At 50.2% G+C, this 14,778-nt stretch overlaps 3 protein-coding genes across 4 annotated transcripts in view; 2 read left to right on the forward strand and 1 right to left on the reverse strand.

Annotated features, from left to right (window-relative positions):
- MAPK1 (mitogen-activated protein kinase 1) overlaps positions 1 to 304 on the forward strand; it is a 169,979-nt gene extending 169,675 nt beyond the window's left edge. Inside the window, exon 9 of the mRNA XM_063623607.1 lies at positions 131 to 304. The gene's annotated coding sequence lies outside the window, so the exon portion shown is untranslated. The remainder of the gene's footprint in view (positions 1 to 130) is intronic.
- YPEL1 (yippee like 1) lies at positions 269 to 13,962 on the forward strand. Its single transcript, XM_055252392.2, has 4 exons — positions 269 to 411; positions 7,271 to 7,314; positions 7,669 to 7,777; positions 10,002 to 13,962. The coding sequence occupies exons 1-4, from the start codon at positions 295 to 297 to the stop codon at positions 10,089 to 10,091; spliced, it is 360 nt and encodes a 119-aa protein (XP_055108367.1). The 5' UTR covers positions 269 to 294; the 3' UTR covers positions 10,092 to 13,962.
- The window catches only part of PPIL2 (peptidylprolyl isomerase like 2), a 33,049-nt gene continuing 29,762 nt past the window's right edge, over positions 11,492 to 14,778 (reverse strand). The window contains exon 21 of one of the 2 annotated variants that reach the window (XM_063623578.1): positions 11,492 to 12,552. In XM_063623578.1, coding sequence (XP_063479648.1) covers positions 12,150 to 12,552 — 403 coding nt within the window. In that variant the 3' untranslated portion in view covers positions 11,492 to 12,149. Of the gene's footprint in view, positions 12,553 to 13,590; positions 14,607 to 14,778 lie in introns of those variants that run through there. The other variant, XM_055252309.2, reaches the window with a different exon arrangement.

Below are 14,778 nucleotides of genomic sequence, written 5' to 3' on the forward strand. Positions count from 1 at the left end.
AAAAAAAAATATTTACCTTCTAGTCCTGCCGCCCCCCTGCGTGTTGCTTGACAACACATGAATCCCACATGTACCTCCTTCACACGCGTGTTCTCTCTGTAACCCACCACTTTGTCTGATTGGTTGGCAGGTTACGTTTTTCTCTCGTCTCAGCTGTGTGGACGGTGCCACACGCCCTCCTGGACAACGACGGCTCTTGCGTGCATTTTCCAGTGTTTCTTTTGTCAGAGAGGCCAGCAGAGCCGCGGTTCTTCCAGAACCAGCCCTGAGCTGAGTGAGGAGTGCCCAGGAGAGATGGTGAAAATGACAAAGTCCAAAACTTTCCAAGCGTATCTGCCAAACTGTCACCGAACGTACAGCTGCATCCACTGCAGAGCACACCTGGCCAATCATGACGAGCTCATCTCCAAGGCAAGTGGCTTATGCCAAAAAATTGATGGCACAATGATGATCTGTCATTGTGGTACCTACGTAGTGGAAGAATATTTAAGCATCACATGACTTCCTGAGTCTGCTGTGTCCTGAACGTCTAGAGCCTTCTAGGCAGTGTTGGTGAGCGTTTTGTGCATGGTTAAGTGTGGCTATGCCACGATCTCAGATGTGATCCTGGCATGGTGGGTGGTTTTCCAGGGCCAGGCAGCTGGGACTCCCAGGGATTACGAGGGGCAAGGTGAATCACTTGTTATCGCAGAAAGCCAGAGAGGACTGAATGAGCAAAAGAAGTCTAGAGAAATCTGTGGAAATAGTTTAATAATAAGGGTATTAAGACATTTTAAAAACGCAGCATGGTTAAGAAAAGAAAGGGGTTGCTCAGGAAAATGCCCCAGAGGGTGTGGCTGTGTTTGCAGGGTCTGTAGAAGCCCTAGGTGAAGCTCTGGCTGGTCTCCATGCACAGGACCCATGAGCAGCCTTGAAGATGTAAGCAAGATCCCCTGGCCCCTCCTTACTGTGCTGAGCTCCTTGTTACAGTGTGTGGCATTTATCATCAACCAGTTGTGAACATTTAAACAGGCCAAGCATCACGGAGGAGCTGATGCTTACTCAGGGAATGCCAGTGTTCTCCCCCATCCTCACAGGCCGTGACCTCTCCCCATCCTCAGGAAGATGACGTCTCCCCATCTTCACAGGTCATGACTACTTTGGAAACAAAGTTTGTCATGAAGTTGTGCCTTTCAGGAATCTTTTTTTTTTTTTTTTTGAAACGGAGTCTTGCTCTTTCGCCCAGGCTGGAGTGCAGTGGCGCTATCTCGGCTCACTGCAAGCTCCACCTCCCGGGTTCACACCATTCTCCTGCCTCAGCCTCCCGAGTAGCTGGGACTACAGGCGCCTGCCACTGCACCCAGCTAATTTTTTGGATTTTTAGTAGAGACGAGGTTTCACCGTGTTAGCCAGGATGGTCTCAATCTCCTGACCTCGTGATCCACCTGCCTCGGCCTCCCAAAGTGCTGGGATTACAGGCATGAGCCACTGCGCCCGGCCACCTTTCAGGAATCTTTTCTTCTTTTTTTAAATAGGTATTTTATTTACTTTTATTTTTTCTTGTAGAGACAGGGTTTTGCCATGTTGCCAAGGCTGGTCTTGTACTCCTGGCCTCAAGTCATCCTCCTGCCTTGGCCTCCCAAAGTGCTGGGATTATAGGTGTGAGCCACCACGCCCAGCCAGGAATCTCTTAGGTTTCCTGTTTAACTCAATGAGAAGAACATTTACCTGCTTGTATTTTCACTAGGTAATAGTGAGAGGCTCCTCATTTCTGTTCATCATCTGAGATAGAAACTGTTGAATGAGGCAGAGTTTCTGCTCTCTCATTGCCTCTGGGGCTCCTGTGTGCACTGGGAGGTGTGAGGTGAGAAGTGGAAGGAGCCAGACACCCCATTTCCTTGGTGTTTTCTGAGGTAGGCTCAATGTGTAAAATGACATGAGGTAACGAGAGGCGGAGCTGCTCTGGGCCCCCGGGTAGGGGCAGTGAAGCTTGTGGCCTTGTGGAGCCCCGTGACACCTGTTGTGTTGGCCATGACCTAAGCAGGTGACCTGAGCACTGAGACGTGGTCATTGTCCAGCCCCATGCATGGTTTTGTTTCGGAAGCATGCCAGGTGTGTTCCTTGCTACATGGTCAAAAGGAATTTAAGATGCTTCTGTTGAAGAGCCTGGAGGTCATCAACGAGCTGTTTTAAAAATTGTATCAGCTGGGCGTGGTGGCTCATGCCTGTAATCCCAGCACTTTGGGAGACCAAGGTGGGCGGATCACCTGAGGTCAGGAGTTCGAGAACAGACCAGCCTGACCAACATGGAGAAACTCCGTCTCTACTAAAAAAAAAAAAAAAAAAAAAAAATACAAAATTAGCCGGGTGTGGTGGCACGTGCCTGTAATCCCAGCTACTTGGGAGGCTGAGGCAGGATAATCATTTGAACCTGAGAGGCGGAGGTTGCAGTGAGCCGAGATCCTGCCATTGCACTCCAGCCTGGGCAACAAGAGCGAAACTCTGTCAAAAAAAAAAAAAAAAAAAAAAAAATTGTATCAAGAATAGAAGCCTGGCTGGGCATGGTGGCTTACACCTGTAATCCCAGAACTTTGGAAGGCCGAGGTGGGTGGATCACTTGAGGTTAGGAGTTCAAGACCAGCATGGCCAACATGGTAAAACACTGTCTCTATTAAAAGTACAAAAAAATTAGCTGGGCATGGTGGCACACACCTGTAATCTCAGCTATTTGGGAGACTGAGACATGAGAATTGCTTGAACCTGGGAGGCAGAGGTTGCAGTGAGCTGAGCTCACACCACTGCACTCCAGCCTGGGTGACAGAGTAAGACTCTGTCTCAAAAAAAAAAAAAAGGCAGAAGCCTGCTCGGAAGTCACTCGGTGCCAAGTGAGCATTTCAGGATGAAAAAAAGTGCCGAGAACTAAGCTCTCTGAGCACACAGGCCACCAGGAAGGATCGGACCTCGTGCCTCCGTGGGTGATGGGCCGGGCGAGGTGGCAAGATGACGACTAGAGTGAGCTCTTCTCCCTTCCGTGGTGATTCTGATGAGGATTCATTGAGACCATCGAGAACACCTGCCACGCAGAACAGACTCCAGTACCTGCCAGGCGAGAGGCACTGTCTCCACAGCCTCTAAGTTTGTATTTGTCACTAACAAGGGATTCCCTGGCTCGAGGGAGCCTGTTGCTGCTGTAGGCAGCTCTGGTTACTAGAAGGCTCCATGTAGTTAGCAAACTCTGATCTGTGGTCCAAATCTGCCACACCACCTGTTTATGCAAAGTTTTAATAGATCACAGCTGTGCTCATCTGTTTACAGAGTAATTAGAACAGGGACCATATGTCCTCCAAAGCCTAAACTACTTACCTCCTGGCCCTAATTTACAGAAGGAGTTTGCTGGCCCCAACTCTGATAAGATAGCTCTGAATCTGAATCACAGAGCTGCTCTTGTCTCTGAGCCAAACCCTATTTAAAAATAAGGACTTTCAGAGTAGGTGAGAATTAGGAAATTCAGTCCAGAAAATTGAAGACTGATGAGGATGTGGGAAAAGTCTGTAAGATGATTATGAGTTAAACTGAACATAGAATAATATTCCTAATCCCAGAATGCCACTTAAGGGAATACTCATTTTTAAGCCTGAATGCTGAGGAAAAAGAGCCTCCCCAGATCTCAACAGCTTCAAACACAGGTTTAGTTCATGCTCACGTGACCATGAACTACCAGGGACAACTGGGGGCTCTGGTTTTTTGTTGTTGTTGTTTGAGATGGAGCCTTGCTTTGTCGCCCAGGCTAGAGTGCAGTGGTGCCATCTCCACTTACTGCAACCTCTGTCTCCCGGGTTCAAGCGAGTCTCCTGCCTCAGCCTCCTGAGTAGCTGGGATTACAGGCGTGCGCAACCACGCCCAGCTAATTTTTTGTATTTTTAGTAGAGATGGGGTTTCACCATGTTGTCCAGTCTGGTCTCGAACTCCTGGCCTCAAGTGATCCTCCCACTTCGGCCTCCCAAAGTGCTGGGATTATAGGCATGAGGCACTGTGCCAGGCCCTTTTAATTTTTTAAAAATTATATAATATTGCTCATAATCACATTAAAATAATGTGTATGTATAAACAAGGAGACTTGCTTCTTCCTCCTGCCTTGTCCAGCTCCATTCCTTGGAGATGTCACTGTTAGTAGTTTGGCATCTGTTGTCTTTGTTTTAATAGAAACACGTTTTTCACTTTAAAGGGCTCAACTGACACTCACTTTACAGCTAACTTTCCCTCACTTAATATTTTATGACTTTTATGACTATTTTTCTTTTTTTTTTTTTTTTAAGACAGGGCTTCTCCTGTCACCTGGGCTGGAGTGCAATGGCATAATCTCAGCTCACTGCAACCTCCACCTCCCGTGCCCAAGCGATTCTCCTGCCTCAGCCTCCCAAGTAGCTGGGACTACAGGCTCACAGCCACCATGCCCTGCTAGTTTTTGTATTTTTTGTAGGGACAGGGTTTTGCCATGTTGCCTAGGCTGGTCTTGAACTCCTGACCTCAAGTGAACCACCCACCCTGGCCTCTCAAAGTGCTGGGATTACAGCCATGGTACCTAGCCTATGATTGTTTTTCCATATCTGCTCCTACCTTCCCATCCCCTGCATGAGGCCCGTATGTGGATGCAGTTGCTTACTCACTTATGGATGAGTACCTGACTTCCAGGTTAATTTATTTATTTCTTTTGTGTATGTGTGAGACGGAGCCTCACTCGGTAGCCCAGTCTGGAGTGCAGTGGCACGATATCAGCTCACTGCAACCTCTGCCTCCCGGGTCCCCATTCAAGTAATTCTCCTGCCTCAGCCTCCCGAGTAGCTGGGATTACAGGCACACACCACCATGCCCAGCTAATTTTTGTATTTTTAGTAAGGACGGGGTTTCACCATGTTGGCCAGGCTGGTCTTGAACTCCTGAACTTGTGATCCGCCTGCCTCAGCCTTGCAAAGTGCTGGGATTACAGGCGTGAACCACCGTGCCCAGCCTTTCTTAAAATTTTTTTTGAGGCAGAGTTTCACTCTTGTCGCCCAAGCTGGAATGCAATGGCGCGATCTTGGCTCACTGCAACCTGCCCCTCCCGGATTCAAGCGATTCTCCTGCCTCAGCTTCCTGAGTAGCTGGGAATACAGGCACTCTCCACCATGCCCAGCTAATTTTTGTATTTTTATTAGAGACGGGGTTTCTCCATGTTGGCCAGGCTGGTCTTGAAATCCTGACCTCAGGTGATCCACCCACCTCGGCCCCCCAAAGTGCTGGGATTACATGTGTGAGCCACGCGCCTGGCCTGTTTATATTTTTTAGAGGCAGGTTCTTGCTCTGTCCCCCAGGCTGGAGTGCAGTGGTGCAATCATGGCTCTCTGAACTCCTGAGCTCAAGCAATCCTCCTGCCTCAGCCCGTTTTTGTTGTTGTTGTTGTTTGTTTTCCTAATTATGAACACTGTAACCTGTGACCATTCCTGTCATATTTCCTTATATACTCAAGCTGGTTTGTTGTTTACAGTAAATTCTTAGAAGTGGGACTGCTGGGTCCTATAGTGTGTGTCTTTTCCACTTCGATATTGTCAAATCGTGTTTCAGTCACATTCCTCATAGCCTTTTGCCTTTGTTAGGCCAAAAACCCCAAAAAAGGGCTGAGCACGGTGGTTCGCGCCTGCCAATACAAAACCATCTTTGTTTTATACAGAAATGTTGCTTTCCTGTTTTCTTTCCAGTGAAATTTCGATGTGAAAATCTGACAGTGTACATCATGTATGACATATGCAGTTTCCTTTGTGGGAGTGGTATTGAGTAAGCATCTCTTACCAGCTCACCTAAGACATTTTTAAATGACAGCCTCCATGATAAACTGTAATGTAAGCCAGGCGCGGTGGCTCACGCCTGCAATCCCATCACTTGTGGAGGCCGAAGCGGGCAGATCACTTCAGTCCAGGAGTTTGAAACCAGCCTGGCCAACATGGCGAAATCCTATCTCTAAAATATCCTATCTCTAAAAATACAAAAATTAGCTGGGCCTAGTGGCGTGTGCCTGTAGTCCTAGCTACTGGAGAGGCTGAGGCAGGAGAATTGCTTGAACCCTGGAAGCAGAGGCTGCAGTGAGTCGAGATGGTGCCACTGTGCTCCAGCCTGAGTGACAAAGTGAGACTCTATCTCAAAACCCCAACTGCCCCCAAAATTTTTGATTTGGTTTGCATTTCTTTGATTATGTTTGAGGTCGATTGAGACTTGAGGCTGGCACTAGAGCAGGCGTTCCCACCTGTCCCATGAGGGCAAAGGTCGTGGGGAGTGACCGAGTGCATCAGGGGGTGCAGATGCCCTATTCTGGCTCTTTCACGCTCAGCCATCTTAGTATACATGAATATACCATGAGCTGTTTCTCAGCTCATTTTATTTTCCTGGTGAGATAGATGTCACTGGAGTGGCTTGTCTCCAAGTGAGAGGCCATCTTGTGCTGTGACTTTTTTTTTTTTTTTTTTTTTGAGACAGAGTTTCACTCTTGTTGCCCAGGCTGGAGTGCAGTGGCACAATCTTGGCTCACTGTAGCCTCCACCTCCCGGGTTCAAGTGATTCTCCTGTCTTAGCCGCCCAAGTAGCTGGGGTTACTAGCGCCCACCACCACGCCCAGCTAACTTTTGTATTTTTGGTAGAGACAGGGTTTCACCATGTTGGCCAGGCTGGTCTCAAACTCCTGACCTCAGGTGATCTGCCCAACTCAGCCTTCCAAAGTGCTGGGATTACAGGCGTGAGCTGCCGTACTCAGCCATGCTGTGACTTTTAAAACATTTCAGTAGGAAAGTATGGACACCTCCCCCTACCCCCTAATATCTGACAGTGTGAGTGCATCTGAACTGCTGCAGAAGAGACGGCGAGGAGAGCATTTTGAGTATCTGTGGGTTTTCGGGCAGAGAAAATCATTCGTGGTCCCCTCTCAGAACTCCTCTAAGGTAAAGTTGTCCAGACATATGAAGCTCACCATTTAAAAACTGATTTTGCCATGATTCCCAATAATAGTCACTTGCAGAATGTTGACACAGGAGAATCAGCCATTTCCTGACTGTCTACAATGAAAAACAGCTTGCAGCTCCGTTAAGTGGCTGTTATTATTAGAAGTAGAGTTCTGGAGGGGGGACGCCGGTGTCTGCTCCCGGTGACCAGTCCCGGCACAGCTAACAGAACTTTGGCCGCGGGGCTGGACTCCCCTGGCTCTGGGCAGCACCGCTTCGTTCCAGAAAGCACTCGCAGCCAATCTCACGGGACCTTCTTCTTTCAGTCCTTTCAGGGGAGCCAGGGACGCGCCTACCTCTTCAATTCCGTGTGAGTACCCTGATTCAGCCCGGGGGGCGGCGTGGGCCCCGGGACAGCCTGGATGGCACCTACACAGCGCCCTGTGTAGAATCACCTGGGTCTTTAGGGGTCCTGGAAGAACCCACCATCCCCCGCCTGGGAGTTTCTGAAACGCGCTAAGGATCTTGCCCTCTAACCTGTCCCATCACTGATCTTTCCCATTGATGGTGGGGGTGGGCAGGGCTGGGGGAGAGGCACGGCGCTGCTCTCTGGAAGGTTCCCTGTTTTGGGGGAACTCTTAGGAGGATGGGGGGCCTGCTGAGGGGGCGGGGCCTGGCCAGGGGCCGGCCGGGCCTGCAGCGCGTGGCCCCTCTGTCCCCACAGGGTGAACGTGGGCTGCGGCCCTGCAGAGGAGAGGGTCCTTCTCACCGGGCTGCACGCGGTCGCCGACATCTACTGCGAGAACTGCAAGACCACACTCGGGTGGAAATACGTGAGTGCCGACAGTTACTAAGGGACGCTCGTGCCACAAGGGGATGTGGCCCTAAGTTGCCACTGAGCCACACCTCCCCCTGCAGTGTGGCCCATGGTACCAGTCACAGCACTTTCAGAAACCCCAGTTCCTCAGCCGAGGTGGGAAGTCCAGACTCCAGTGAGGCATGATCTCACCACCGCACTCCAGCCTGGGTGACAGTGAGACCCCAACCCAAAACAAAAAACAAAACCACCATGTTTTCAAGCCCCGTTTCTTCCTAAGCCAGGCTCTCTGCACCAAGCCCGCCCTCGGCCCGCTGAGCAGAGCCTGATGTGAGAGGAGGCCCAGGGGGCTGCAGGGGGCTGCGGGAGGCTGTGCCCACCGTCAGGGACGTCTGGAAGACCTCAGTGCCAGACCTGCTGGAGTCAGAGACAGAGCTGCCCCATGAGCTTTTTACCCCAAATCCCTCTTTCTCGGGGACCTTGCATTGAAGGTTGCAGTCCCCACGTCCTCTCCAGCCTTCACCTCTAGCTCCCTTCTCTCTCCATCACATGGCTGATCTGGCCTCCAAAGCCAACAAACCTGGCCCCCTCAGTCCCTGCACCTTCCCGCCCCGCCCGCTTCCCTCCTCCACACTGCCCTGAAGTCTCTCTTCCAGGCTCCACTTTCTCTGGCTGACCTTCGTGGCCGAGTCCTTCCCTTCCTCAGGCCACCTCAGATTCCATGGTTTTGACCCCCTGGCCATCGGCCATCTGCCATCTGGTGGGTGCTCCCATGCCTTCCCCGGTTGTTGTTGTTTGTTTTGTTTTTGTTTGTTTTTTGAGATGGGCTCAAACTCCTGACCTCAAGTGATCCACCCACCTCAGCCTCCCAAAGTGCTGGGATTACAGGTGTGAGCCACCGCGCCCAGCCTGCCTTCCTTTTTTGAAGGAGGCTTTCCCATTCTGGCTCTGGTGTTCTTCAGGTCCAGGCCACCTGCTCTGCCTCTTTCCTGAATTCCTGATCATCTCTGGTTTCCCAGATTCCTCGTGAGCTTTGGAAGGCCACAGTTCACACCATGGAAACGGGCTCCACAAGACTAGCACGCATCCCTAGCCCTTCCCCTGGTCAGTCAGCCCCATACCCATCTGTGGGCCCCACTTCCAGAAACCCGTGCCTTCCCTGCGTGGCCACCACACTGCATTCCCCTCTGTGGCTGCACCCGCTGCTTCCTGCTGGCACAGTCCTTCCTGTGTCTGCCACACCCGGGGCTGCCGCTTGGGTAGGCAGGATCCATCTTGGTCATCTGTGTCCCTAGCACCAGGCCACACACTCAGCAAAACAAAATGAGGATGTGTCTGTGGGAGAGATGTTAACTCCTCCCCATGAAGGATCTTCTCCAGATATCCTGTTTTTTGTTGTTGTTGTTTTTTGAGACAGGGTCTTGGTTGATCTCAGCTCATTGCAGCTTCGACCTGCTAGGCTGAAGCAGTCCTCCCACCTCAACCTCCCAAGTAGCTGGGACTACAGGCACACCACACCCAGCTAAGTTTTTGATTTTTTGTAGAAGAAAATCACTGTGTTGCACAGGCTTGTCTCGAACTCCTGGAGTCAAGTCATCCTCCTGCCTTGGCCTCCCAAAATGCTGGGATGACAGGTGTGCACCACTGCGCCCAGCCTCCAGATGTCTTTGACCTGTTTCCGTCGTTCTCCCTGTATTTGCCTTCACTCTAGTTATGCATGGAATTCCTGGAGTGTAGTCTTTTGTATCTCTTCAAGCCTCTTAAATTGTCCCACATGTAGTAAATGTTCGGTAAACAGATCTGCATTCACACTGTCCTACAAGTAATCCCAGCACTTTGGGAGCCTGAGGTGGAAGGATCACTTGAGTCCTGGAGGTCAAGGCTGCAGTGAGCTATGACCAGACCATTGCATTCCAGCCTGGGTGCAGACCATTGCATTCCAGCCTGGGTGACAGAGTGAGACCCTATCTCAAAACAAACAAATGAAAAACCTCTTAGTATATGTGCTGCCGAAGCGAGCACATGAAAAACCTTTAACAACAAATGCAAAGTAAACCTACACTGCCTCAATGGACTCACCTGCAACAGACCCTCCCAGCGCTGGGTGAGTGCACCGCTCAGGGAATATCTGGGTATAGTTCATAGTATAGACTTGGGTTTTTTTTTTTTTTTGCCAAAAGAGTGATGAAATTCACAAATGAAACCTTCTGTCCTGAAACCTTTGTCTCTTCTTTTTCAAGGAGCATGCCTTTGAGAGCAGTCAGAAATATAAGGAAGGAAAATTCATCATTGAGCTTGCTCACATGATCAAAGACAATGGCTGGGAGTAAAGTGCGGACTTTCCCTTCTCCTTCGAATGCTGTTTTGTGAAAGAAACTGTGAATGTAATGGAAACGTAGGAGCATCTGGTGACAGTCTTTCTTGCCCTCTGACCTCAAAGGCTAGCTGCACATAGCTCTTGACACTCTCGGCCATCTCTGTGGGTAAGGTGTCCCTTGGATCTGTCCTCTTCGTGTACACGGTTGTTTCTGAAAATTTTCAATGAGCTTTTTCTAACTTCTCAAGTTCTAGAGAAAGAATTAACCAACTGATGACTTACCCGCTTAGTTAATACCTTCCTTTCACCTTTGTCTTCAATATAGTTGGGCTCAGCTTTTTTAAGGTTCAGTTGAAAACCAAACTGAGGCTGGGTGTGGTGGCTCACGCCTGTAATCCCAGCACTTTGGGAGGCTGAGGTGGGTGGATCACCTGAGGTCAGGAGTTCTAGACCAGCCTGGCCAACATGGTGAAACCCCATCTCTACTAAAAATACAAAAATTAGCCGGGCATAGTGGCAGGCGCCTGTAATCTTAGCTACTCAGGAGGCTAAGGCAGGAGAATCACTTGAACCTGGGAGGCAGAGGTTGCAGTAAGCTAAGATCATGCTATTGCACTCCAGCCTGGGGGACAAAAGCGACACTTCGTCTCAAAAAAATAAAATTAGCTGGGTATGGTGGCGCATGCCTTTAATCTCAGCTACTTGGGAGGTTGAGGCATGAAAATCACTTGAACCCAGGAGGCGGAGGTTGCAGTGAGCCGAGATCGCGCCACTGCACTCCAGCCTGGCGATAGAGCGAGACTCCGTCTCAGTTAAAAAAAAAAAAAAAAAGAGAGAGAACCAGACTGAGTCTCTGAAGACCATAGGGACAGGGTCTCTTTAGATAGCAAGTCTCACTGCTCCCTTTTTTAGAGAAAGGTATTGTAGCCCACCCTCCACCCCGCTGTTTCTCTTAAATTTGCAGAACTTCAAATTGGCGGCCGGGCGCGGTGGCTCACGCTTGTAATCCCAGCACTTTGGGAGGCCGAGGCGGGCGGATCACGAGGTCAGGAGATCGAGACCACGGTGAAACCCCGTCTCTACTAAAAATACAAAAAAATTAGCCGGGCGTGGTGGCGGGCGCCTGTAGGCCCAGCTACTCGGAGAGGCTGAGGCAGGAGAATGGCGTGAACCCAGGAGGCAGAGCTTGCAGTGAGCCGAGATTGTGCCACTGCACTCCAGCCTGGGCGACAGAGCGAGACGGAGTCAAATTGGCTATTCCTCTTGCAAAGGAACCGTTACAGTGTTCATTTAAGAATCTTCCAGAGGCAGTCAACAGACTTATACACTAAGGGCATTTTTGGTTTTTAGCTTGTTCAAAAACAGAGGCCAGCACAGATGACATTTTAGATACACTCTAAATTGAGAATGGTGTCTAGTGGAACATTGTTGTTTATTTAAGCCAGTAGATTCCTTATTTAGAAAGCAGGTGAGCTAGCCCTTAGAGAAGGCTGTCCCAGGGGCCTGCAGAGGTGCCCTTACTGAGGTGACAGCCTCACAAGGTCTGGTACCAGGGGTTGTGCCCTCAGCAGTGACAGCAGCTTAGGTGTCAGGCAGTTGCTGAGTGGCTGGTCCATGTCTATAGAGTAACACACTGGACCGAGTAAAAGTTGGATTTCATTTTCTACCCTGGATGTACTTGAAGAAAAAAATTATTTTTGCATATGAAAGAGGCCAGAACCCACAGGAAAAACTTCAAAACTTGACATTTGCCAGAATGTTTAAAATTTGTTCAGAAAAGGTTAAAGCGACAAGACAGGTTTAGCCTTTGTGCATGAAGACACCTGGCCTGCTAGACGCACTGCCCGTCCCTGCGTGGTGCTGTCCCATGTCACTTGAACTGATAGAGGGGCCTGTGCAATCTCCTAAGGCCTGTGTTTCTGCCATATATTTTATTATAAATTACAATCCACCCATCCACCTGCCCTCCACCAGGAGTGGGCACCCCATAAGGGTTTAGGCCACTTTGCAGAGGATGGAGGTCAAAAACCACTCCCAGATAAGTTTGGTTTTCAACATTTAGTAACTTGTCTCAGGGCAGAGGGCAGGCAGGGGGTCTAAGGGGCAGCAGATAGGAGAGCACTGAGCCCGGATAGTTCTCAGCCTGGCAAGTGGCTCTGAAGCTGCCTTCAGATAAGGCTAGTCTAGGGGCAAGAGTACGAGCTGGCAGACAATAAGAACGTGGCCACCTGTCCAGCTTCACACCTCCCCCGACTTCAGCCCTTCCTAAACCCAGACCTGCGGTCCAGGCAGGCACTGGGCTGTGCCACTCGAGCTCACTGCCCACACACAGCATGCCTTTGGGTGCCATCTCTGCCCGAGCCTCGAAGCCTTGGAATGTGGGAAATGCCGCTGCCCTGGTGGGCACGGCACTGAGATGCATCAACTCAGCAGGAGTGACAGAGGCAGAAGTTCCTTTAAAGCACATCTTCCACCTAGGAAAGGAAGGAAATCTTTGTACTGTCTCGTAAGCCTCCACATCCAGCTATGGCCCTGCAAGCTGCTTTATCCCTGTGCTAGTCTCCCCCACGAGTTTAGGCTGGCCCAGCACATCCTGCCCTCCTGAGCTCACCTGCAGCCACCCAGAGTGCAGGGGTCGCTGCACGCTGCAGGGCTCTTGCTGCCATGGTCTCAAGCCTGAAGAGGCTCCGCCCACAAGCTGGCCCATGAAGTTAGCAACGCCTGTGGCTTTAGTCAATTGTCTGAGACTGTGAAGAGGCTGAAAGACACCTTCCCAGCTGGAAGGAGGAGTTCACTGAAAACTTATCTTAAACTGACCCTTCCCCTCGCGTCTTCATTCCTCTCCCTTGTGGGAACCCAGCCTCCGATGTCCCGGGGACTAGGGGAAACAGTTGGGGGTTCGTGCCGTCCCCAGCCTGCCATGGGTGTGAGGACAGCCAGGTCCTGAGTGACTCAAGATGCTTCACTTACATAGAAGAATCTTCTAAAACTCTTCCGAGTGGTTTTTGTATATACTAAAGTTCTATTTAGAGCTTTTCTGTTTTGGGCAAGTTCGCTGCTCCTTCTATTTGGGCACTTTGGTTTTTGTACTGTCTTTTGTGATGGCATTGATTGAACATTTTTTACTAGTAGTCTTATGACTTTTATATATTTTTTTTTTTTTGTAATTTATACCAACAACACTTTTATCACTTTTTGTTGGGCTTCTGCAAAATACAAGCTCATTTTTAAACCAAATGAACAGACCATGAGCTGGCTTCAGGGGAAGTGCTATTCACAAGACCATATCCACCACCCTCTTAAATTCCTAAACAATATCAATCATCTGGGACTTCTATTTAAAAGTTATTTAAAATAAATCTTCCTTGAGAGCCTTGGGAGGTGATGTCAGGGTTATAAATGGCACAGTGCATTTGCTGTAGGAATGTGGTTTGGCATTGTTTTATACACAGTATTTTTATACCTTAATGCTTATTCTTGATGGCATCTGTCAGATATTAGAATTGGAAATATCAATCTTCCCAAAATCCTTTAATTTACCTGATGCCCTCATCAGGTCGTTAAAAATTCAAGTGGTTTTAATAGCTAAAAAGCTACAAATTAAGCTCTAAAACAAACTACAGAAATGTAAACCTTCACTTGCCAAAGGTCCTTGGTGGCCTGTCCCCTGCCCCGGGGGCAGATGGCCCTGAAGCCCTTCCCTCACTGTGCAGGCCACCGGGTGAGGCTGGACGGTCACCTACGGTGGCTTCACTGCAAGGAGTGGGACTGCTGAGCTCAAGCACGGGGCCTTCAGCTTCCCCTGTCCTCTGGCCACGCAGCCAGCCCTTGGTCCTTATCTGTGTGAGGTTTACAAATAAAGCTTCTGATGTCAAATGTTTAAATTGTGCCCTCAGTGGATGAGGCCGTGTCCTGATGCAGAAGGCTGAGCCCAGGCTCTCTGTGACACCGCTGAGAGCAGAGGGCTGTCTTGGGGTCTTCGAGCTCTGGAGCCAAGGGTGGCCTGGTCAGACTTCTCTGCCCTACCACTGGGGGGATTTGAATGTGGCCAGAGAATACAGTCAGGGCCAGCCAGGGTGTCAGGGTGGGCACAGGGTCCTCTCCAAACCTGCTTCTCCCTCCCTGGTCAGGCCTTCATCCCCACCACCTGCACCTGTACCTTGGACACTGGCTCAGAGGCCTACAGGTGTGTGGACACTTGGGCAGTCACTGTGTCCTACTGTGCCCCTCCTGTGCAGGCCCAGCTTGGTGTATGAGCCTCTTACAAGTGAGTTACTGCCAGGGCTGCACCAGGCCTTGCTGAAGACAGTGCCTGGCGGGAGGCACGGAGGGCGTCAAAAAGTCACTCTAGAGCCCAGGGGCCCGACCAGTGGTCACAGTCAGGGATGACAGGCTGCAGAGGGATGGGCTGGAGAAGAGGCAGAGCCAGCCATGGCGAAGTTCTTGTTCTTAGCATGATGAAGGGCCAGAGGTTGGTGTGCAGCAGGGTGACAAGGGGCAGACATGCCTCTAGCGGTCATCAGGCAGCCTGTGGCAGTGGACGGGGTGAGACAGGGATACAGATAAGCCGCCACCCAGCATTCAGGGAGACAAAGGGCTCAGGCCTGCAGCTTCAGCGTCAGTGATGAGAAAAGGAGGGGCAGAGGTACAGCCTGCAAGTTGCTGACAGGTTCAAGATTTGGGGCAAAAATGAGAAAACC

The sequence above is a fragment of the Symphalangus syndactylus genome, chromosome 18 (assembly GCF_028878055.3).
Source record: "Symphalangus syndactylus isolate Jambi chromosome 18, NHGRI_mSymSyn1-v2.1_pri, whole genome shotgun sequence".
Lineage (NCBI taxonomy): Eukaryota > Metazoa > Chordata > Mammalia > Primates > Hylobatidae > Symphalangus > Symphalangus syndactylus.